The following is a 22,497-nucleotide window of genomic DNA, read 5'->3' as shown; positions in this document are numbered from 1 at the left end:
TCATTAAGAGGCAGAGAGTCCTCAAGCATCGTATGTCGGGGTTCCTATATCGGGATTCTGACCATACACTGCTGGAATGCCTTGGCGGGGGGACGCCTGATATATAGACCGCATGCTCTAATGTCGTAATTAACTAACGCGGGCCTTGGCGGAATGCAGTCGATTGTCTTCATGGAACCAAACATCCTGGGACGAACACGCGAACATCGGTTATACCCGACAGTAACCAAACAGTCAGGGGCTGGAATGGCATCGCCAGTTACTCAGCATCATCGGCAGTGCAACAGATTGCATGTCCCCAATGGCGGTCATTGTCCGAGGCGGCACGATCCGCCATGTGCTCTGGCTGCGGGTGGAACTCTGCATATTCCATTTTTGCGTTGCACTGGGAATTAGGCCTTGTTTCCTATGTACGCCGTACATGTCGATTTTGACCATCAGGGGCAGATGGATTATTCAACATGGACCCAATTCCACGGATAAGCTTTGATCGTACCACGGTGCGTTGGAAATAGTGCAACCCACGGCAGATTTTATATCGACCGTGATCGGGACTTACACCGAGAAATAATCCCACAAGCCCTAATCCCTGACTCGGGGAAAATCAAAGCTCCGCCATGATTCATATGATGCCGACTCAAGCTTTGCCATGGATCGTTGCAAAAGCTTGTTGGCTCCCCTGAAGATCCCTGTTTATCTTTGAATGTTCTGCCGATGTTGCCCCAAGAACGTGCGATCGAAAGCTGGAGCTATCGACAGCCCATTCCAAAGAAATGTCAGAATAATTGAATATTCGGTTATTTATCAAGAGCAAAAGAGGGAGTTCCGAGGTTTTCAATTACGATGCTATAGACAACAAGCGATAAAACTCAAGGTATAGTAAGGGTCCAACGCAGAATCTACGCAATGAACTGCGCCATGTTTCTCTGTTTTTCCTACAATTTTTTTTTTCAGCACGTCCACTTCCTGGAGGTGAGATTCAATAACGTTCTCGCCCGATAGAGCATGGATCCGAGAATAAAATCTTTCCGGAGAAGTCGGCCGGCGACCCAAATTCTCGACACGCTAACAGTGCGCTAAATGCGCCATCATCGATCGCTAAATCAGTATTTCTATCGACCTCTCTAGCATCGACAACCTCATTTACGTCTCTACTGCAAATCGCAATTCTTCAACGTCCACCTAGACCCTGAACAGAGTCTCCTCGAGGTCGGCCTTCGGATCAGCGCCGCAGATCGCGTTCAGCAGCAAATCGAACGGTTCAGCTCGTGCTGCCTCAGCCACGCTAAATTAGGCCAGCTGAATGGATGTTGGAAATTGTCCCTCGATTCGGGGCAATCGCCATAGTCCCACCCACACCAAGTCGGTACCAGCCACTGATATACAGTAGAGAAATCAACTTCAATGTTTGGAACAGGTGGTTCTGCATCGGCACTTGGACCAACAGCCCCTACTGTACGAATCAGATCGGCTGAAGATACCCCCCTTTTACTCCAAGCATCCAAACCATTGGGAGATTAGCGACTTTTCTCCTGGGCCGTTGGTCTGTTCAAGCCTCTGATGTGGTCCATTTCGTGCTCTCTAACCCCAAAATGCCATGCTTCGCCGGCAGTGGGTCATGATCAGTGGAAACTATGTCCTACTAACTATGGTGTGCGTACTCCATAATACTGCTAAGCCGTAGGAAATCCATGGAAACTCCGCGTGCCCCATATATCTAATGCCCTGTGCTTCCCTTTCAGGTGAATCATGGGGTAAAACCGACTTTTCTCTCCTCTGGGTTTTGGCGGGGACGACCGGATTCCTGTTATTTTTGCCCTTCATAGTTATGTCGATCAAACCCACGAGCTAGCAAATGGCTTAAATACTTCACCGGTTCCAGTCCGCATCATCTTGCAGCATCTGTTTCGCTCGTTTCAATCCCTCCGGCTGGTGGAAGGATGTCGACTCTCATCCGTGTGCTGCGTGCTCTGCATAGCCAAGATGTTCCCAGCAACCACCTCGTTTCCAGGGACGTCGAGACAAAGGCCGAAGACCTGCACGGCAGCGACTATGCTGGTTTCATAGCCATGGGTGTGATTGGTCTCTGTTCGTTCGTCGCTACCTTTTGCCTTTTGGCTTTCCTCACCTTTCGATTTATATTCTGGAAACGCTACTACAAGAGCCCTCTCGCGGCCAACCAATACGTCGTGTTGATTTACAATCTTCTGCTGGTCGATCTCCAACAATCGACGGCTTTCATGATTTGTCTTCACTGGATCGCCAAAGGACATGTATACATGCCCAGTGCTCCCTGCTACCTCCAAGGATGGTGGATTCAGACGGGTGATCCGGGTAGTGGTTTGTTCGTGATGGCAATTGCATTGCACACCGGCGCAGTGGTTATGCGAGGTCGACAGCTCCCTTTCCCTGTTTTCATCGCCTGTGTCATTGGCCTATGGACATTCATCCTGATTCTGGGATTCATCCCTGTCGGACTGTTCGGCGACGAGGTCTTTGTCATTTCCGAAGCTGGCTGGGTGAGTATTGCCCTTAACAACCCACATTAGACGACATACCAATAACAATCCCTATATAGTGCTGGCTGTCTCCCACGCATGAAACTGAACGACTCTGGGTCCATTACTTGTGGATTTTCATCGCTGAATTCGGAACCGTCGTCCTTTACGGAGTTATGTTCTTCTACCTCCAGCGTCGGATGAAGGAAGCCTCTATGCTCCGCCACGGCCCCCAGGAGAACCTCAAGCGCCTTAACCGCGTCGTCATATACATGGTTATCTATCCGTTGGTCTACCTGGTCCTATCGCTCCCTCTTGCCGCCGGTCGTATGTCCACGGCCCGCCACGTAATTCCCAGTCGAACCTACTTCGCTGTTGCCGGATGTCTGATGGCCCTTTCTGGAATGGTGGACGTGATAGTGTACACGCTGACTCGGCGCCACCTGCTTCTGGACACCGAAATCAGCACTTCGGACAAGATGTACAACATCTCCGGGTCACAGGCGTACCAGACGCATATTTCGACGACGGGCCGGGATCGCAAGAAGTCTCGAGGACGCTTCCGGCGTGGACTCCAGTCGATCAACGAGACAGTGGATGACGACCGTGGTGATTCGACGGAGGACATTGTGCGCAAGGGAGATTGGGAAATGAACGACATGCGGAACGCCGTGTACCAGGAAACCACCATTGAGATCTCGCACGAACCCGCGGACCCGGATGAATTGCACGGACGAGGCCAAGACAGTCCATGATATCACTCCCTTCACTTTTTATTTTCTTTTTGTCCATACTTATCACATCTACGTACCTACTACCCAACTGCCGGTACTTACTGTCCTTCATACCCTTCCTATATCGATTATAATGGATCTGGTTACGAATGAATTTGGTAGTATCAAGAATCCAAATATCCCCCCATTCTAAGACATCTCTATCGGATGTCTCGTGCCGAACGCGAAACGGAGCCCCGCTCCCATCTCGATCATTCTTCTGGCATAACGATCGGCATGTCTCCCCACTTGGCAAAAGCTTGTGCAATAAATTTCATCCGGCCCATCGGCCCACCAGAGAGATCGCACATCCCAAGAAGGGTTAGCGTTGCGATCCGTACCTGGCTGTATCCTTGGTGACTTCCTGCGTAAGTATCCTCGAAGATGATGGGGTTTACTCCGTAAGGCTAAACGATACAGGGTAGACTGGACCGAGTATGGAGCCTTGGAACAGTTATCGACCTTCCTGTTTGGGATAGCCCACCGGTTTGTGAGACAACATACTCCATAGCATGCATAAAAACAATCGCTTGAAGGGAGCTTAGACTGATTTGTCGTTCTTAGCAATTAAAAAGAGGGAAAAAAAGGTGTGAAGGAATCAAGAATCTTCCTCATGTCAAGTTTGTAAAAAACTGTGCCCCCACTCGGGATTGAACCGAGGACCTCGTCATGGCAAGTACAGAATACGAGTGACGCGCTCATACCACTGAGCTATAAGGGCGATGATGTCATATCCCCTCCATGTAACATATTATGAGAAACCTTAATAATAAAGAGTAAACACAGCCATTACCAATCTAGAGCCTACTTTAGGTGCTCACCAAGACAGCCTCACAAGCTGAATTTGAGTACTCCCAACGCTAGAGCTTGATGCTCATTGTAAATTTCTCTTCATCTGCTGCCACTAATTGACCAGTATGCAAACTTTCTTGGACTATATCATCAAGGTCCGGAAAACTGGACTATCCCACACACATACAGGGAATATGGACCGCGGAAACTTTGGGCGCTTTTGGGACTTCGTAGCCCGCTCTCATCTCTTCGTCTGCCCCCTTGGGCTGCCCACGGGGCCTGCGAGTTTAGGATTTACCAGAGACCAGCTGAATACCTGGCTGTATCGATGTCGCTTGCTGGATACGACGAAATGGATACAAAGTGTGCAGTCGAAGATCTCAAATTGGCTGGTCAGAAGGAGCTTGTGGATGGCGTTTCTCTAGACTTATCAACGTAGAGGACTGCATAGACTGTACTTACCATACTGCGAAGCGAGAAGGCACTTTTGGTAGCGGAGCGGTCAATTTTCCAGCAGGTGTTCTTATTCGCGTGACTGAGGACCTGTCTGTGACATATTTCCTATAAAATAGATACACGTGTTTACCAGCCCCCCCGAATAGACTATTTGCCTACGGAGCACAGCCACTGAAGAAGAGGATAGGAGTAAACAAAGAACGCCCCCTTGTGTGGGCTTTTATATGCCTCCCTCGACTGCATCTAATCTTAACACTGTAAAATAGAAACTCTAGCCGACTATACTGTTCGGTACTGTTAAACTACGTACAAACAGACCCAAATACCACCTGCTGGTAGAGAAATCCATCATCCTGCAGCAGCCCCACCAAACCCCGATAAGATAACATGCCACCGTAACAAAAATATAAACTCACCCAACGCACCCAACGTACGAAAACAGCCCTAACCATGCAGCCCATCACGTTTATAACTTCCAATGCCAACAAGCTCACAGAAGTCAACGCCATCCTGCCCAGATCAGTATCCATCACGCACCGCGCGCTGGATATCCCCGAAATCCAAGGCTCACTAGAGGAGATCGCCATCGACAAATGTCGACGGGCGGCTGATATCGTAGGTTCCTCCCCAGACAGCTACTTAGACTATATAGAACACAGCCGCTGACAAACGAATAGGTGAACGGACCAGTCCTGGTGGAAGATTCTGCGCTGGCGTTCCATGCCATGAATGGATTGCCTGGGCCGTACATGTTCGTCTTGACCCATCCGAACTACGGAGGGATACCTCTGAACTCACCACTATACAGTAAATACTTTTTCGAAGCGCTCGGGAATACCGGGCTAAATCGTCTACTGGACGGGTTCGATGACCGCACCGCCGATGCAGTATGCACGTTTGCATACTCCACTGGGCCGGGAACACAGCCGGTGATATTCCAAGGGAGGATCACGGGGAAAATTGTTTCACCGCGGGGGCAGCCTAATTTTGGTATGGATTTGCTCCCTGGCACTACCGGGACTCGGGCTGATTATGCAAGGCTGGGAGCCGATTTTCGAGTACGAAGGGACGACACTGGCGGAGATGGAAAACGATGTTAAGGTGATGCGATAGTTTTGGCGGAGCAGAGACGTTGGCTGACCATTGATAGAACAAGCTTTCGCATCGATACCGAGCTTTGTTCAAATTTCAGGAGTGGATGTCGACGAACGCTACTGCGTTATGACCCTGCTGGTCTACTGTTGGGTGCAATTTGACTGTACAGTCTACTAGTGCTGCGTGCTCATGGACAGACAGCGTGAAGGACAAATCAGCTCCATGCTGAAGTGGGATGGTCTATGTACAGAGATGATAAGAGTATGAAACAGCCAGAAAGGCAACGTATATATAACAGCTTGACAGGTTGACACATAAACCAGGATGCGCTGAAACGAATGCATAGAACATGGTATAACCAAGCACCAAGACATCAATCGATAAGGTATATGCAACGAATGGATATACCAATGAGAACTTCCAAAGAGATGAAAATGAGGGGGGGTTTAAGCAACAATCAACACTTTTCAACAAATGACTCGTCGACTGTCAAAGCCCACGAGTGACAAATTCAACTGAGATAGTGATATATACGGAAAAGACCGACAGGAGAGAGCGATGAGAATATCGGGACATGCAACATATGAGAGTCATGTAACCACACGGGACGGCCGAGAACCCAAACTTGGAGGCGGAGGGATTGGAGTGATACGCGGCATTGTGCTCATCACGACGCTTTTCCGACGCGGGCGGCTGCCAGTCAATGGCGGCGATTTGCACGACTTCCGATCGGGGGAAGGCGGATCGGGGAGGGCTGTGGTAGGAGGATCACCAGGGGAAGGGAGTTTAGGCAACGGACAGTTCGGGGGAGGAGCACTGGGAGGACCGGCGGCGAGGCCAGGCAAACTTTTACGCCGTGTCATTGCTACGGCCATGCGTCCATCGGAGTCCACGGTGCGAAGCACTGACATTCGGTTCCGCTGCGGTTCGCGTCGATGCGACGTGTCGCCGAATTCCGAAGATAGCTGCGGAGGCGATTGGGCGGTGTTTTCCACGCGCTCGTCGCTGACAATGCTTAGCGGTCGTGACTCGGGAGTGGTGGAAGCAGAGATATCGTTCCTGGGAGGAAGACGCGAAACGCGATGGAGCTTTCGTCCCGGGGCCCGCGCAGGATCTATCAGAGAAGCCTCTGAGTTGGATGCGCGTAACGATTTCTTCCTAGGCATGCTCTGGAATACCGGAGGCTGCTCCGATGACTCACTCCAGGCAAGACTATCTATGCTCTTAACAGGAGATAACGGAGGCGAAGGGAAGTGGGAAAGGGGAGTGGCGGCGCTAGAGTAGGTCTCCTGCGCACCAGGTACCTGGGGTTGAGACGGCTGGGAGGGTGTTGGACGGGCTGGCTTTGCGGCGAATCGTCGGCTGAACGAAGGTACGCTAAAGTTCGGAGCTGGGGGTGATGCACTTCGCAAAATTGGATCCGGTAGCGTTGACTGTGACCGGACCTGGTCTGAAGGTTCTGGTGTGGCTGAAATCTTAGGCAGATGCATTGACTGTCGCTTCTTCGGGCTTGTCACGTTCGGAGAGCCGGGAACCTCGAGAGCTGTCAAGACTGCTGATATGGCGCTGCCATTCGGTGGCGAAGCGGGATTCGTGTTTGGTGGGGGAGCTGCGGAGTAGAACCGAGGTTGATTTGTGCTCGCAGATGTCATTTCTGTATGGGTGGTAGACACAGACGCAGATCGAGATTCTGGCGTATGTTGCATATCAACGGACTGGGGGTTAGGTGAGATAGGAGAGCTTCGGAGGGATTGATCAGTGAAAACCGGGTCTTTTAGATCCGGGGTCATGGACGGCTGAGGTTGCAAAAACACCTGAGAAAACCTGTTTGGGTCCCGCTTTACTAGCTGTCGAGCACTGGTCTTCGGATGCAATTGATGTTCCAACTCCTCGTCGTACAACTTCTCCGATACGTATTTCTTGCCCCCACGGGCCTCGATCTGGGCTCTAACGGCCAGAAGCCAAGAGCTAAGGTCTTCAGGGTTATTGAATATAAGCAAGAAGCTACGAGCCAACCGGCGCGCATGGGACCGGTGAAAACCAAATCGGGAGAAGCGATGACGGGAAGGGTCAGCGTGAGCGGCCCCGTCGTCCTCGGAGGCCTGGGAAATTTGTAGTACCCAATGACGGCCGGGGATAGCATCACTCGCAAACGCGACTGACTTGGGCCCCAGCAATAACATTTTCTCCGGCAACCGGTCATGCTTGCCACTACCGGCATACTGTAGGATGTAGCCGGACGTCGAGAGTATATACACCTTCTGCGTCCATTCAGCTTTGCCGATGGTCTCAGACAGAGATCGGATGTGCTTGGATTTCTCCTTTTCTTCCTTTTTCATGCGAGCAGCCAGATCTTCTGCGGCGTCTCCTTTATTTGCATTGGCAGCCTGGGACCGCAAAATTGAGTCTGCCGATATCGCGGGGGCCGGAAGACTCTCGTGCTTAAGGGCTTGTGGATAAGCCTGGAACAGTGGCGGAGGTTTCCAGACAGTGTCACCGATTGCAGACCGGTCTTCAATCGGTTGGGTATGGGTTCTGGTTGGAGGATGTATCGAGTGCGATTCAGATGTGGGAGAGGCCACCAGGGTCTGGGAGGAAACGAGAGTCTTAGGAGTAGTGTATGATGGAGAGTCAGTCATAGTGTTGGATCGAGATGGGACCGAGGGTGTGGAGGAGTTTGGGAGCTCGTTGATGTGAGATAGCTTAGTGTCTGACTTGCGAGCCTTGTCACGGCCGAACAGGCTGCGAAGACCTGATTTAGATGACTGGCGCTTGACATTGGGATGCAATGGCACGCGTTCCCCTCCCTCAGCAACTTCCGGATATTCTTCCGGTCGGGGTCTGTATGGCCGCGGAGGACGCGCAGGAACAGCGACGGCCCGCGCCGTAGGCCGGCTGAAGTTCGTCTGCAAGGGAGCTAACCGCTGCCCTCTGCGCTCGCCAACAGATGGGTTTGGATGAGGAATATTCAGCGACATTGCTCCGGGTTAACCGGGTATGTCTTCCAGGTGTAGTGTGCAGTCTCCAGGTGTCGGGAGGTTAAAGTATCCGAGAGCGCTGGGGACCCTTGATGTACAGGCTCTATTGCAGCCAAGGACCTCGTAGAATGACCGAAGCAGTGTGTCCAGGCATCAATCGGTGGATCAGTCGAGAGATGGGATGTAGTGACGTTGACACCGTATGGGGCGCGTTACTCCACAAAATACGGTGAGACAAATGGCATGACAGGTTCGAAGGAGGCGCTGGGTCAGAAGGGCGTGCATTGATCACCGAGCGAGAGGACCAGAGGGAGCTTTGTCGAATTCAGGTCGCCGAGGATACTCTCCAGGAGTAAGATGGCTTTGCGTTGTGTGTGGACCGTCGCACCGGGCGTCGTGTGGAGGTTACTTGCTTAGCCCGAGGATTTAGAGAGGGTCGTATTCCGTTCGCCGACGTCAAAGAAATGGCTCGACCGTTGTGTGGACAGTCAACAAAGCACACGGTTACTCCCCCGGGCGATATGAGGTCATTGTCTGCCTCGTAAGTCTGGGATACGGCGAGGGGGGCGAGAGATGCGATGGTTGTCAGGAGAAGAGATGACTCCACGTCCGAGAAAGTGTCCAGGCACGGTCGAGTCAATCACCAGGGGAATTTTTTTACCCTATGTGTTAAAGCTAAACTGGACGTGCCAATCCACCGGACTAGCTCGCGACTAAGCCAGCTCGTCGGGAGCCCAAGTCGTGGGCAGATCTGAAACGGTTTGCCCCCAAGCGAAACCCCTGAGTGGAGAGAGGAGATGAAGGGATTGAGAAGATTTGAGGTCAAGAACTGCATACAATTCGAAGCCGTAGTTGGAGTCCCATGGGACGAGGATTTGAAGAATAGGAGAAATGGCACATGCGCCCAACAGTCGGCCCATGACGCGAGGCGTTGATTTGACCATCATCGTGCCAGGTTCGCTCGTCGACGCCCCTGAGTCCATTCCATTGACCCCTCTAAGGTCTCCACAACGGATAACGGTTTTCCGCTAATTGGACTTAGTCTCCTCATCCTGGTTAAGCGATGGTGATCTTTGGGGGATGAGCACGAGGGCTGCGCAAATTCCGCTGCCCAACATTCGGTCGTTTGGGGGCATTCTCCCGTGCGAGATCTGACATGGAGGATCGCATCGCAGCCTGCGATCTAGATCCCACCACGAGTATATGTGCATGCAGCAAGAGCTCACAGTGTTTATTTGGTTCTTCGGGTGGTAATGGTGGAGTTTCCCGACTTACTCCCGCCGGTGACTAAGCCGGACTGACTCAGCCCATGAATATCAGAACCATGCTTAACTAGAAGTACCGAGTAGCTCCAGGAAAAGTCAAGGGTATTTACGGGATCCACATATACAATCGTACGCAGTACAAAGACGGTGAACGACAACTACGCACCACCAGCAGGCCCCGGTCCACACTTCAGCCCCTGCCCCTCCTCCACAGCGCCCATCAACTCCGCGGCTTGGTCACAGTACTGGGCCATGGTGAGATCCTTATCGGTGAGACCCCGGGGGTGGTGGGTGGTCCAATGGACGTCGACCGAACCGAATCGCTGTCACAGGTAGTCAATTAGCGAACCCAGTGTTCGCTAACCTCGAGAACTCGGCGCGGGTGAACAAGGGGGTTGCACTTACAATGGTCATAGTAGCATGGTGTTTCTTGGTTGCGCTCTGCGACGCGATGCTGTTCACGAAAGTCTGCAACCACGTCAATTTTCCTCGGTCCATTTGGACAACATATATTGCACGGCGAGGGAAGACCACTGACCACCGCCTTGAAGTATGACTTGTAATAAAACGTCTTCTTGATGCCCAAGCCCTCGTCATCAAGTGTCCATCCGCGCTCGGTGAGTCTGTTCAGATCGGCGCGTAATTGATCTGCGTCAGCGCCTTCAGCGAACTGCGGCTGAGTTGTAGCCATGGTGGAGAATAAGCGGGAGGTAGGGGATGGGCGAAGTGAGAGGGTAGACTGCGGATGGATGAAACGGACGTCGATGGAAGAACGTTGACAATGATGCCGGAAGATCGCGGTCGACGGGACAAACGGCGCGCCACAAAACAGCCGGAGGTGGAGTGTCGGTCCTCGGTGGGATAGTCGAAGCGATCTGACTGGGACTTTCATGCTGGTGGATGAGGGGTATCCAAGCAGAGAACATGGACAAGGGCAAACAAAACACAGCTCCGCGATAGGCTGGCCGCCGCCAGGTCACATGACAATGACGAAATAGCTATGGAACTGCCGTGAGAAAGTCTCTTCGTCTCTTCGCCTTCCACAGGCTGTCATGTTGGGTGGAGGATATTACTTTCCTTATCCGGTCTAGTTCTGAGCTCTTGGACATCAGGACCATAGAGGTTGGCCATCTACTCTTAACGATATCCCAGACCGTATACTCGCGGCAGCTAAGGGCTCGTACTACTATCCTCGCTCTTCCCATCTCTCTAAACTACTACCTGACTTGCTCACCAGTGGAGCTCTTTATACTAGCGTTATTTCATATCTGACTGGATCTTCCAACGAATGCCAATTTATCTCAACCCTTTGTTGAGTCACTCCCGGCGATACGACATGGACGAAACTGGACTAGCCCACGTACTCCGCTACCGACCTCCCGGAATTAGCCATAACAAACATTCTTCCTCCGCAGATCACTACTTCCGGTCTCCCCGCATAGTTGATGAGGGGGCTGGCTGTTCCAGGACGTATTTCCCTATCATGCTGCTCTTTTGTGTCCACGCGAAGGTGTGTTACGGGAACAGCGCTTCAGCTCCGATCTATTTCTGATGCCGTAAATATTCCATCCCGGCGCGTGAATTATCGGGACTGGAATGAGTTTTCAGGAATATCCGTACTCCGGATGTCGTCGGCACGAGTCTGGTGGGTCCCAAATAGATCTTGGTTGTCGGGTCGAGATCTTTCTTGCTGTGGAGTTACATCGCAGAGACAAGTATGAGTCAGTGGCGCTACCAACAGATCCATGATACATCCACTATCTGGCCTTTCATTAAGTTCCTAAAGGTCCAGCCTCGAGCCGAATTGTGCCTTACAAGCAGGTGCCTTTTCCGGCCATCAATGATCTGAGACCACCAGGCGAAATACGTACAGGCGAAAAGGGATTCAACAGGCGGGAAGAACAAGCCAACGCCGAATCTAGGGTAACTGAGCACGAAATGGGACGCATCCGAAAATCCACATACGTGAAATTCTCGTGCGCCTATGTCCCAGAAACTGATCCCACGAGACAGACAGAAAAGAAACGCTTATCGATCCAGTATTGCAACGGCATGCCGTGGATGATAGATGAAACAATTGTGAAAAGAACAGGGATGTAGAAGTGCGACTTGTTTTTCGAGACATTGAAATCTGACACCCATGTCGATGCCTCCATCGCCAACATGTAGGTTTGGCACACGATATGTATCCGGTTGTCGCGGTATTGTGCGTCAACTTCGTAACTCATTGTTGCCGTAGCATCATAATCATTCAAGCCCGTCTAATCTAAACCGAGTTTTTGGGGAATAGGAAAAGGTCGAATTCACTGACTGACACTGTTCCGGCGAGATTGCACGCGGGAATTCGCTTTGGAAGTTGGGCGGGACGCTACATAGCTGCCGGATCGGCTCCCGAGCGTCTTCCGAATGCGAAGGTCCTGCTGAGATCGTGCAAAGGAGCTCGCGCGAGATGTGGGAATGTGAGAAAGCCGTCTGCCAGAGTTGTGCAAGATCTCCGCGCGGGCATCGGACAGCTGCTGGGCGAATGGGGATCTCTTGCGCATAGTCGGGCCATACCAGTAGATCACATAGACGGCGATGACTAGGACGAACGAAATGCAGACTGTAGTAATGAGTCAGCGATATGCGATCACGGAGGATCGGGTGTTCGACTTACAGAGAATGGTGGAGGCATACTCCAGGTGATATTTACCGCCGATGTCTAATCATGGTGAGATACGTTCTGGGGTAGGTGCGAATAGGGTAACCTACTGGTGAAAAAGGGTGTCGCAGGGATTGTGAGCACACCAGCCAGGAAGTCCCGGGCCCAGCCATTCCCGCCGGTGGCGGAGGCAGAATATGGACCGTAAGCACAAATCATGTAATCGATAGTTGCCATGTAGATGCTGTAGTTGGCGATTCCAACAATAGCCGAGAAAACCATGGACCCGATCCAGTGGCATTGCGGCAGGCTCGTCCACGCAAACCCGATCAGTCCGATAGGGAGACACGGAACCGTATACAGCAACCACCACAACCGAGATTCGTACTGTGTGCGCTCGTCGTCGGGCCTCTCCTTTCGTTCGGCGATGTTCCGTTTGATGGCTGGGATGAAAGAAGCCCAGGCGATAAAGTAGCCGACAAGGATAGGGAGGAATGACAGACCCAAAGCCACGGTACTGAAGTTCCACTGGGCGTACACCAAGCTGAACGACTGAATGAACATGAAGATGAGGGCGTCACTGAAGCCGCTAAGGAGCGACAGACAGAGGACAATAGGCTCTGTGAGGAACATTTTGAAGGGACGGATCCAGGTGATCATAACCTCTCTCATCGAGAAGCGCTCCTTGAAAGGAACGAGCTCGTTAGGTCCGTAGACATTAGGGTTCTCTCCGCTTTCGCGCTTCTTCTTGGCGATACGGTCCATCAGGATAGTGGTGCGTGTTTCGGGAACCAGGAGCAGATGAGCCAACTGGACAAAGCCCCCAAAGATGAGCTGAATCCAAATGTTCCAGCGCCAGGGAAGATAGGCTTCGACGAAGCCACCAACCACGGGCCCGATGACCGATCCACCGACGGAGGAGAAGACCACACAAGCGACAGCATACTGCTGGTCGTCGGCCTCCCAGAGATCTGCGATCATACCAAGAGTGACGGAACCACCAGCGGAACTAAGACCACCCAAAGCGCGACCAACCATGATCGAAGCAAAGTTGGGCGCAAGTGCAACGGGAAGCTGCCAGATGTTCACCAGGAAGAGGCTAGCCTGAAGAATTGGCTTTCGACCAAGCTCCTCACTCCATGGGGCCCAGAGTTCACAACCGAAGGCATATAGGACGAGGAAAATCATTGCACCACACCGAGCCGCCTGCATACTCACACCATACTCCTCTGAGATACCAGAGAGAGCGTTGGAATACAGGCTGGTGTTGAAGTTCATAGAGGTCTGGACCAGGAAAATCACAGAGATGATCAACCATTTGCGCCAGCTAGGGAAGGAATAGCCAAGCTGCTCATAACATTCATCCTCGGTCAGTTCGACCTTTTCGGAGGTATGCTCTACTTGATGCAGAGTGGTAGCAGGGTCATTAGCCAGTCCCAGTTCGGCTCTGGGCGGTTTCTCAGATGAAGTGTTAAGAGTTGCTTCCACCTGAGATGAGGACGAGGCTTCCGACGCGCGGAGTTTGTCCTCCGCGGTTAAGTCCTTTTCAGGCAGTGGAGAAGCCATGGTGGGCTCTTGAGCGCGAGGTCAGCGAGAGAAATTCTTAACATGCAGTCTGAGGAGATTTAAAGAAGGATGTGAGGTGGCGAGACAGAGGGTAGACGGCATATGCATGGTGTAACACGGGAAAGGTAACACTGACCAGGGTTAAAGCCTTGACGGCAGAAAGTGTAGTGTTGACAGAAGGTAGAGGCAGAGAAAAAGCTTCAAGAGGGACGAGAAGTAGACAGGACGTGTGAAGAGAATCACCGAGGTGAACGAGAGGTGAGAGAAGAAAAGGGGAGAGCGAGAGACGGAAGGAGAACGACAGGGGAGACGAGAAGTTAAAGAAGCGAAAAGAGGAAAGAGAACGATTTATGGCGAATTAGGCAGGAACCCCAGGAAAGGGAAAGGTCCGGGGGTGGGCCAGTCAAGCGGTGGAATTTCCCTGCATCCACTCCAACAGAAGCTGCTCTATGGCCATGCTTTCTTCTTACTTGGACAAGAATGCGCTGGGGAACCGAACGGACACCGCCACCATCGTCCTGATGCTACCTCGTCTAAGATACGGGTTGAAATACGGGATCTCAATGATCAACCGACTCAGGTAAGGTGACATGTGCATAACTCCGACCACATGGCTGATCGTGAGTTATCGAGATTAAATTTGGAATCCGAATCCACTACCAACCTTTCAATCTTATTCTCCAGTAACTTATATTGACATCGTTGAATTAGTATCATCTTCAGCCCACCAGACGGATCTTGTTCTCCTCTACCCGTCGTCTCTACAGTGCCGCTCTCATGATAAACCTAGAACGGTACACACCCTCTGATCGGACGGCCGTAGGGGCCCGCGGATACTATCAGAGCCAAATCGGGACAAGCATTTTTTCCACCTCAAAGAAGACGATTGGCCGAGACGTGGGGGGACCAAATCCGCTTGCCACACCGGTCCTGTTTACGCCGGATGGGCCTTCGAAATTTTCACCTATTAGAGGCCTGGTTCCAATGTCCTACATCACCAGCCGGGGACACTGTTGGAGGAAACCGGGAACCGGCCCCACGGGCAAGTAAGTAACAGCCCGCAATAAGACGAGAATCGGCGGTTTCGGGTTCTCCACCCGGGGTAGAGAATGGGGGAGTCAGTCCTCCGTACCACCACACCAGAGACCCGTTCTGGGCCGAAAGGCTCTCTAGGAGTGCCCGCTTCGGGAAACCATGGCATGGGATGGACGGGATTGAGTCCCACTCCCTGCTTCCTTGGCCCTCTGCAATGCATATCACAGGCGTACAGATCAGAAGTCGTTCAGAAATTTATCGAATATCCGTCCGTTCCCCGAGATTAGGGAGCCCGTCATTTCCCCAGACCGTCATCATATATGGAAGGTTATGGTTAAGTTTTGCGCTCCCGACGTAAGGAGTCGGCATCTACAGCCATATGGGAGGGTTGCGTGGCGCCCCGAGACGGTCGGCTGAATACCGAAGGGAACCAGCCAGGCTTGCAGCCGGTGTGCACATTTATGGACGGACTTGTCTTTTTAGTGGAAGTCTAAACTGAGGGAAATCTGGAATGATCCACTTGGGGCAGAGGCAGTTGGTCATTCAACCGTTCCTCTCACGTTACTTCCCCGTGTACGCCCCATATTTCATTTTCTCTCCCCTCTTTCTTACCCACGGGGATGCTGACTGATTTGGAGTGCAGTTCGGGGACACCGTTCATGACGTCACATGGGCTTGACCCTGATTTTCCATCCTGGGAGGCGATCGACGTTCTGAGCAATAACACTTGTGGATGTGAGATTTGTCTCGTGTCATACTTGTGACATACCTGCCGTTTCGCCCCCTTCGCTAACCACGTCTGGGATCCTGGGTCATACAGGTATTGTTGACCATCAAAACTTAGGCCGGTCTGTTGATACATTCTTCTCAAAGACCAACAGACGCTTCAGGAACTTTCTCCATGCCCTCAAGAGACGCAACACAAACTGTATTGAGAGGGGATTGGAAAAGTTTAGGTTCCCGCAAGTAAATCAATCCTACGGGGCGTGGTTAGTCGAAAGACAAACTCTGGCTCTCTCTCTACTTACGCTGGCTCGCCTTACGAAGTACTACCTGGGTAGTATGTCCAATACGGCATAGACAGCACGCAATTCACCGATTTGCAGCCACCTTCGATACTGAATGTAACCTGAGGAAAGTGCACTCAAAACCGTCACATCGCAGTAGTGGTACAAATGTTGTGCATATCCTACCTGGCACTTCGCCACCCAGGGGCAAATTCTCTCAATAAAAATAAAGCCGCAATAAGCACGGGAAGGATCGGGGTCCGGGAGCCAGGATCTTCGAGATCAGTCCATGGTCAGTCTCATCATTAAGCAACATCGGCCTAAAGCTAAGGAACGAACTATCGGCGCCCTGTCGTTTGCCAAGACCCGCCAAGTCGACCGGTAACCTCTTGGGTTGGATCCGGCCCGATGAAGAGGACTGGCTGAGATGCACTTGATTGAATTGTAAGCGACATATTGTTGAGCCATGGAAGAATGTTCGATTGCATCGAATGCTCGTCTGCCCAAATTCCTCGTGGAGAACGCAAGGGGAAACTCGACAGGTATCACATGTTCCCCCTTGCATTTTATTTCTGTGCTCAGGCAGATACGAGGTTCCGATCTTGGTAAGGGACCAAGTTAATCCATATTTGCCAAACCTCAATGCTCCGCCATTTAACGGAGCCTAACATAGGATCCTCAGTACAGATCCTAAGAGCTGGCAAGTGATCTGCTTTCAAGTATCGTAGACTAAGAGCTAGACATCGGGTGCTTCATCCTTCTAGGCTCCTACGTTGCGTCCTTGCGTCACAGCGCAATGACTTCAGTCAGAGGCTGTAGGCCTCGCATAAATGAGGCAGGTCTATCATTTGGGCGGGAAGTGTACTTACGGGTAACACCAGAGCCCTTGGGGCTCTCTATGCTTTGAAGGGGTGTACAGTGGAATAGTGCATGGAAAGGCAACCAGCCGATTCTAGAACCGGTTGGGATGAGACCATTGTCCTCGGTGATCGTGAGAATAGAGTCGCTACCGATCATGGATAAGTCTAGACTCCTTCTACTTCACCTGGGTTGTGGAATAATCCGGTTCATCCGGTTTAGAATATAATACGCATGCGCTCGGTGCCTTATGAGTGAAGTCAAGTCAATATTAGGGGACTTCAATATAGCCTGGCATCCGTGCAAATGAACTAAAATAGAAACTATCTAATCTGCTCCCAAAAGCTCCGATAGACCCATTCTGATAATTCCCATGCCACTGCGTGGCTGTAAACAAGTTCTTCTGTTTTCAAACACAGTAAGCCAAAATAGGAAACCGGGCCGTGTCCCGGATTGATCGACATCTTGACCGCCTCCCATATGTGCTCACCGCCCTGCTGATAACACCGGGGAAATCAATTGACTGCGCAACAGCAACAACAAATCGTCCCACTCGGCAGATCCCGAGAACAACGATCTCTCTCCATTACTCCGTTTCCAGAGTCCCATCCCCCACCAATGCCTACTCAGGACTTATAACGTTCTTCCAGTCATGTGTCCAGATATCAATTCTCTACCTCCCTCTCGTCCGTCTTCCACTTCGCCGCAACACTCACGGAACCGCCCCTCATCCAACATGTCACAGCCCTCCTCATCCAACACTGCTTCCAGAGCGCCAGGAAACATGAATGGTGGAGGCAGTCACCCCCAGACGAATCGGAGAGGAAATACTCGTGTAACTCGTCGATACTCCGGGACTCCATGGGAAACCGCGGATCCTGAACGACGTCGTTCAGTTGGTGGCGATGGGGAACCCGATGATTTCACGCAATCCGAGAACCATGCGCCGTTGAATCGCCGTGCATTTCGAACATCGAGTCCCTCTAGTCTCGCAGGTAGCCCAATCATCACCACGGGCGATCCTCATCACCAGCGAGCTCCGTCGTTGGGCGAGTTACACCAGGAGCTCGAGAACGAACAAGAAGCGCAAGTGGTGCGTTTGGCCCATCATTGCACTTGTATTATACTTGAACAGGTTTACCTCCTGGATACTAACATATTTCTCTGCGTACCCAGAACCGACTTTTGCAAATGATCCGCAGCCAACAAACCCAACTGCAGCAACTCCAGCAACATAGCGGCACTCACAGCTCCGCCGTCGACGAATCTGCCCAGTTGGATCGTTCGTCAGCTATTCCTCCAGTTCCTCCCCTCCCAGCTTTGTCGGGTACGAGTAATCGGTCGTCCTTATCCGTCCGTCGACCGTCGCGTCCGCCCAGTCAAACCGCATCCCCTCCAAGTCTTCGGCCCTTGGCAGATCATCCACGCGGACCAGAGACATTGGAATGGGTCACAGGAACCAGTCCAAGCCATACTCGGCGGAGCAGCAGAGATGAGACTGCATTTTACCAGGCTGAGGCAGCAATGCTGGGTAGAGAGAACCAAATTTTGCGACAACGTATCCGTGAGCTTGGTAAGCCTGTCCCAGTGTCTCTATCAATTCCTGAACTCCTTTCGCCCTCCACGGCATACGAGCCTAAAAGCTGACGATATCAAAGAACGCCAGGTGAGCGAATTGACAGTCTCCGCAGCTGATCGGTCGGCCACGCCACCTGCCGCAGAGGGGGCTGCAACCGCCGATCCCCACGCGACAGCCGGTGTAGGATCGGCCGGTGAGTTCACGGACAAACCCTGACTGGGAGGAGACTCTCTTTCTCATACAGTCTCTAATTGATCCGTTCCTTGCTTCAGATCCCAGATGAAACACCCAAGAATTTCTTCCTCTTACTCCGAGACATGTTGGGCCCAAGGCAATGCAGAGGAAGCCTCGGGAAGGGATGGCATCCCAAGAATGTGCGTCTGCGCATGATGCATTAAACACTGTGCATATATTTTGGCTTATTCGCATACACGACGGCGATGTTAGCGCATATGCGTATGGTCAATTTTTATCTGTACTTTGCGGCATCATGCGCAATTCGTCGATCATTGCTGCATCTGCTAGGATGACTATCATGGTAATATCCTGTGGTCTCCAGGGCTCTATTGACCTGGGATGTCAGCTTCGGCGTGGTCACATCTCGTTCGACTCGGACCTTGTTGGTAAAAAGGACAGGAGCAGAAAGAATTTGCTGTTATTTTGCTCGCGATATCTACGTGGGACAGCGTATTGATTATGGCTCATTAATTCGACTACCATTTCTGTTTCCGTTGTAACACGTCGCCTACTGTGATTACCTCTCAGACAACCTTGCACAAATTAGGCCAATCGTCTCAATAAATCCGACTTATCCACAACAACTTTTGCGGGCGAGACCAGCGACTCTGCCCCGATAATGTCCAGAACTTGCACATTCGCTTCTACATTTGGGAAAATCCAGTTCAGAACCTCGATTGCCACAAGCGAGTCCAGCCGGTGGCTAGCAATAGGCCTCGCATAATCGATATCTTCTAGTGGTAACATGAGAACTGTTGCAACCTTCTTAGCAATCGCCTCTTTGATAATGGTCTCGCTTTCGTCTCAGTCTCTACTTTGGTTGAGACTCTCTTTCAGGGACATCACAGCGCCGCCCGAGGAACCAACTCTAGTAGCGCCAATACGTGTCTGCTCTAGCAGGAGCGCACGAATGACGTGAGAAATCTTTGTATCATACGACAGAGAGGTGTTTTTCGCTGCATTGAGGCCTGTTACGCTGTGGTCGTCACATGTAGCTGTCATCTTTCCACTTATTTCCGCAGTGAGTAAACCATGAAGCTCCTGCTCGTCAATCCCTTGCACATCTAGATCCTGGAATAGTTGGTACGCCCTGTGTTCGGCCACATACCCTATGTCCTTCACGGGACCTAAATCTATGGTTGTGCATGGAAGACCCCCTTCTGCGCGGTATCGGGCAAAAGCGGCCATGAAGGTGTTGGTGACAGCATATATGGATTGACCAGCGTTTCCTACCGCTCCTACGACGGACGATAGGTTGACGAAGTAAGTTGCGTCCTATAGCACGCGCAGAAAAGAATTATAAAGCACTAAAAATAAACATGTAGACACCACACTCATCACCGCTGCCCTCCGGCTCCCGTGCATCCACCCCAGACTGCCATGGTAAATGTGGCTGAACACATCTTTTGGACATGGAGTAAATGATATGTAGCCGAACCCCGTGTCTTCAAATGCGTTCTATGTCATAACTGGCACACTGCCCGATGACCTTGGCTCCGGAATTATTAGTCGGGTTTACAGAGAATATCATTATGATATTTGTTTCTTTTCTTGCCTTATGGAGATGCAAAGCTTGGTAAAGCTTTACGAGTCAACGGATCTGCCTAATGATAATTTCCCATCAGCCATCCAGCGCCGGCACCGTGCACAAAGGGAGGCGTGCCATTATTACCGGACGGGGAACAATTGCAAAACTATTGCAGGATAATATATCTCACTGCTCTAAAGCGCCCTGGGCCGAGTTTAACATCCTACTCCGTACAGTATTTTAACCTTCTCCACACTTCTCATTGGCCGTAGACATCTATCTGCCGGCGTTTGTGGGGCACAGTTCTTCACTTCAAATTAAGTCTCGGCTCATTGGGATATCCACCAATGAACAACAGCTTCTTCCGGGGAAATGGCTTTTCCTTAATATACTGGGAGTGTAATTTGAGTCCGGACATCAGGAAGTAGCTGCATTGCTGATTGTGGCTGTTTTGCATAGAAAGCGGGAAAAAGTATATATAGGCAGCATTCACACGCAACTAATAGAAGAAAAATAAACATTTGTGTACCAGAGATTGCTTCATGATGAATTGGTCCATTATTCTTGCAGAAATAGCAGCTATCCTGTCGGTCTCCTCTGCAGTGAGTGTTTCGGGCTCCGCAGAAGGATTTGCGAAGGGAGTCACCGGCGGTGGTAGCGCAACCGCTGTATACCCCAGCGACATTAATGAGCTTGTGTCCTATCTGAAGGATGATGAGCCCCGAGTGGTAGTACTGACAAAGACGTAATTTCATACCGTATACAGGATATTAGAGACTTACTGAGTGTCTTCGTAGGTTTGATTTCACCGGAAGCGAAGGCACCACCACCGCGACAGGTTGTGCCCCATGGGGTACCGGCTCGAAGTGTCAACTGGCTATCAATAAGGATAACTGGTGTACAAATTACGAGCCTGATGCTCCTTCCGCATCGGTCACATAGTAGGTCTCTCCAACACCTCATGCTTGAACCTTGCTTTCGTGCGCATAACCAATCCTTTCTTTAGTGACAACGCTGGGGTACTCGGGATTACTATCACCTCCGATAAAACTTTGATTGGTTCCGGATCTAGCGGTGTCATTAAGGGTAAAGGACTGCGTATTGTTAGTGGTGCTAGCAATGTTATCATTCAGTAAGATTTACCTTCCGTCGGCTTCATTGCGAAATATTTATATCGAACAGAAATGTTGCTATAACTGATATCAACCCAAAATATGTCTGGGGCGGCGATGCCATTACACTGAATAATTGTGACATGGTCTGGATTGACCACGTTACAGTGAGCAATATATTTGTGTTGATATATACAATTTCGACTAATATGAAGACAGACTGCTCGCATCGGTCGACAACACCTTGTTCTTGGTACTAGTGCGTCAAACCGGGTAACGGTCTCGAACTCCTATTTCAACGGAGTGACAGACTACTCAGCTACCTGCGACGGATACCACTACTGGGGGATCTATCTTGACGGGTCCAATGATATGGTGACGTTGAAAGGAAATTACATTTACCACATGAGCGGCAGAAGTCCTAAAGTCCAATCCAACACTCTTCTTCATGCCGTAGGTTGCGCTATAGAAGGAAATATACCTATACGTGCTTTTGCTAACTATGAATAAAGGTTAACAATTACTGGTACGACTTCTCGGGACATGCTTTCGAGATAGGGGAGGGTGGGTACGTACTGGCGGAAGGGAATGTATTCCAGAATATCCCGACAGTTCTCCAAGAAAACGATGGCCAGCTTTTCACCTCCCCGGACTCTACAACAAACCAAATATGTTCAACCTACTTGGGCCACGTGTGTCAGAAGAACGGCTTCGGGAGCTCTGGGACATTCAGTTCAGCTGATGAGGGATTCCTTGTAAACTTCCAGGGCAAAAATATCGCCTCGGCCTCGGCCTATACCGTTGCTCAGAGCAGTGTGCCCTCGAACGCTGGACAAGGAAAGCTCTAGTCGGTAGCATATTCTTGAAACGAACTCGCTAAGCTTTTGTTGGAATTGTACGGCCGCCTGTTTGGTATTGTTTTTATCTAGTTGACATTCGACCTAGCGCCGAGTTGGTCATGTTCCATGGTTAGGGCTTCGGGAAATATGCATCCATGGTCGTGGGGAGGAATCTCTTGGCAATACGAGATTTTATTTATGTCACATGGTTTTAAGTACATTGAGCTTCCCACTAGGC

The 22,497-nt window shown here is 51.1% G+C and overlaps 7 protein-coding genes and 1 non-coding gene across 8 annotated transcripts; 4 read left to right on the top strand and 4 right to left on the bottom strand.

Moving 5' to 3' along the window:
* Positions 1-1,708: 1,708 nt before the first annotated feature.
* Positions 1,709-3,489, top strand: gprD. Its single transcript, XM_073696202.1, has 2 exons — positions 1,709-2,519; positions 2,579-3,489. The coding sequence occupies exons 1-2, from the start codon at positions 1,941-1,943 to the stop codon at positions 3,251-3,253; spliced, it is 1,254 nt and encodes a 417-aa protein (XP_073547901.1). The 5' UTR covers positions 1,709-1,940; the 3' UTR covers positions 3,254-3,489.
* Positions 3,490-3,906: 417 nt separating this feature from the next.
* On the bottom strand, positions 3,907-3,992 carry BDV59DRAFT_t90. The gene has a single exon. It is a non-coding gene; the product is annotated as a tRNA-Thr (tRNA).
* Positions 3,993-4,969: 977 nt separating this feature from the next.
* BDV59DRAFT_202115 (non-canonical purine NTP pyrophosphatase) lies at positions 4,970-5,744 on the top strand (the record flags this gene model as incomplete). Its single annotated transcript, XM_073693964.1, has 5 exons — positions 4,970-5,134; positions 5,197-5,270; positions 5,328-5,509; positions 5,559-5,620; positions 5,670-5,744. 5 exons carry the CDS (start codon positions 4,970-4,972, stop codon positions 5,742-5,744), a joined length of 558 nt encoding a protein of 185 aa, XP_073547900.1.
* A 261-nt stretch (positions 5,745-6,005) lies between these two features.
* On the bottom strand, positions 6,006-8,949 carry BDV59DRAFT_32574 (peptidase family M20/M25/M40 protein). The gene has a single exon (XM_073696201.1). The coding sequence runs from the start codon at positions 8,590-8,592 to the stop codon at positions 6,205-6,207; it is 2,388 nt and encodes a 795-aa protein (XP_073547899.1). The 5' UTR covers positions 8,593-8,949; the 3' UTR covers positions 6,006-6,204.
* A 1,066-nt stretch (positions 8,950-10,015) lies between these two features.
* BDV59DRAFT_202113 (4a-hydroxytetrahydrobiopterin dehydratase) lies at positions 10,016-10,548 on the bottom strand (the record flags this gene model as incomplete). The annotated part of the gene is made up of 3 exons (XM_073693963.1): positions 10,016-10,180; positions 10,263-10,325; positions 10,396-10,548. The coding sequence occupies 3 exons, from the start codon at positions 10,546-10,548 to the stop codon at positions 10,016-10,018; spliced, it is 381 nt and encodes a 126-aa protein (XP_073547898.1).
* Positions 10,549-12,071: 1,523 nt separating this feature from the next.
* BDV59DRAFT_32544 (putative MFS multidrug transporter) lies at positions 12,072-14,361 on the bottom strand. The gene is made up of 4 exons (XM_073696200.1): positions 14,201-14,361; positions 12,609-14,072; positions 12,514-12,558; positions 12,072-12,459 (listed from the first exon to the last, which is right to left on the bottom strand). Exons 2-4 carry the CDS (start codon positions 14,062-14,064, stop codon positions 12,161-12,163), a joined length of 1,800 nt encoding a protein of 599 aa, XP_073547897.1. The 5' UTR covers positions 14,065-14,072; positions 14,201-14,361; the 3' UTR covers positions 12,072-12,160.
* A 3,339-nt stretch (positions 14,362-17,700) lies between these two features.
* On the top strand, positions 17,701-18,759 carry BDV59DRAFT_202111 (uncharacterized protein; the record flags this gene model as incomplete). Its single annotated transcript, XM_073693962.1, has 3 exons — positions 17,701-18,057; positions 18,141-18,537; positions 18,623-18,759. 3 exons carry the CDS (start codon positions 17,701-17,703, stop codon positions 18,757-18,759), a joined length of 891 nt encoding a protein of 296 aa, XP_073547896.1.
* A 2,094-nt stretch (positions 18,760-20,853) lies between these two features.
* Positions 20,854-22,268, top strand: BDV59DRAFT_207933 (polysaccharide lyase family 1 protein; the record flags this gene model as incomplete). Its single annotated transcript, XM_073695106.1, has 6 exons — positions 20,854-21,053; positions 21,106-21,249; positions 21,315-21,440; positions 21,491-21,587; positions 21,640-21,873; positions 21,933-22,268. The coding sequence occupies 6 exons, from the start codon at positions 20,854-20,856 to the stop codon at positions 22,266-22,268; spliced, it is 1,137 nt and encodes a 378-aa protein (XP_073547895.1).
* Positions 22,269-22,497: the final 229 nt, after the last annotated feature.

The sequence above is a fragment of the Aspergillus ambiguus genome, assembly GCF_047715705.1.
Source record: "Aspergillus ambiguus strain CBS 117.58 unplaced genomic scaffold BDV59scaffold_16, whole genome shotgun sequence".
NCBI lineage: Eukaryota > Fungi > Ascomycota > Eurotiomycetes > Eurotiales > Aspergillaceae > Aspergillus > Aspergillus ambiguus.
Note: the sequence above shows the minus strand (reverse complement) of the source record. Positions and strands in the feature narration are given on the sequence as shown.

What these genes read in the sequence shown, in the direction of transcription:
- gprD (XM_073696202.1), top strand. Translation starts at nt 1,941, where the DNA reads ATGTCGACTCTCATCCGTGTGCTGCGTGCTCTGCATAGCCAAGATGTT. An exon ending in TCATTTCCGAAGCTGGCTGG is followed by an intron (nt 2,520 to 2,578) that starts GTGAGTATTGCC and finishes ATCCCTATATAG; the next exon opens with TGCTGGCTGTCTCCCACGCA.
- BDV59DRAFT_32574 (XM_073696201.1), bottom strand. Translation starts at nt 8,592, where the DNA reads ATGTCGCTGAATATTCCTCATCCAAACCCATCTGTTGGCGAGCGCAGA.
- BDV59DRAFT_32544 (XM_073696200.1), bottom strand. Translation starts at nt 14,064, where the DNA reads ATGGCTTCTCCACTGCCTGAAAAGGACTTAACCGCGGAGGACAAACTC. An exon ending in TGCGACACCCTTTTTCACCA is followed by an intron (nt 12,559 to 12,608) that starts GTAGGTTACCCT and finishes CACCATGATTAG; the next exon opens with ACATCGGCGGTAAATATCAC. An exon ending in GTATGCCTCCACCATTCTCT is followed by an intron (nt 12,460 to 12,513) that starts GTAAGTCGAACA and finishes TCATTACTACAG; the next exon opens with TCTGCATTTCGTTCGTCCTA.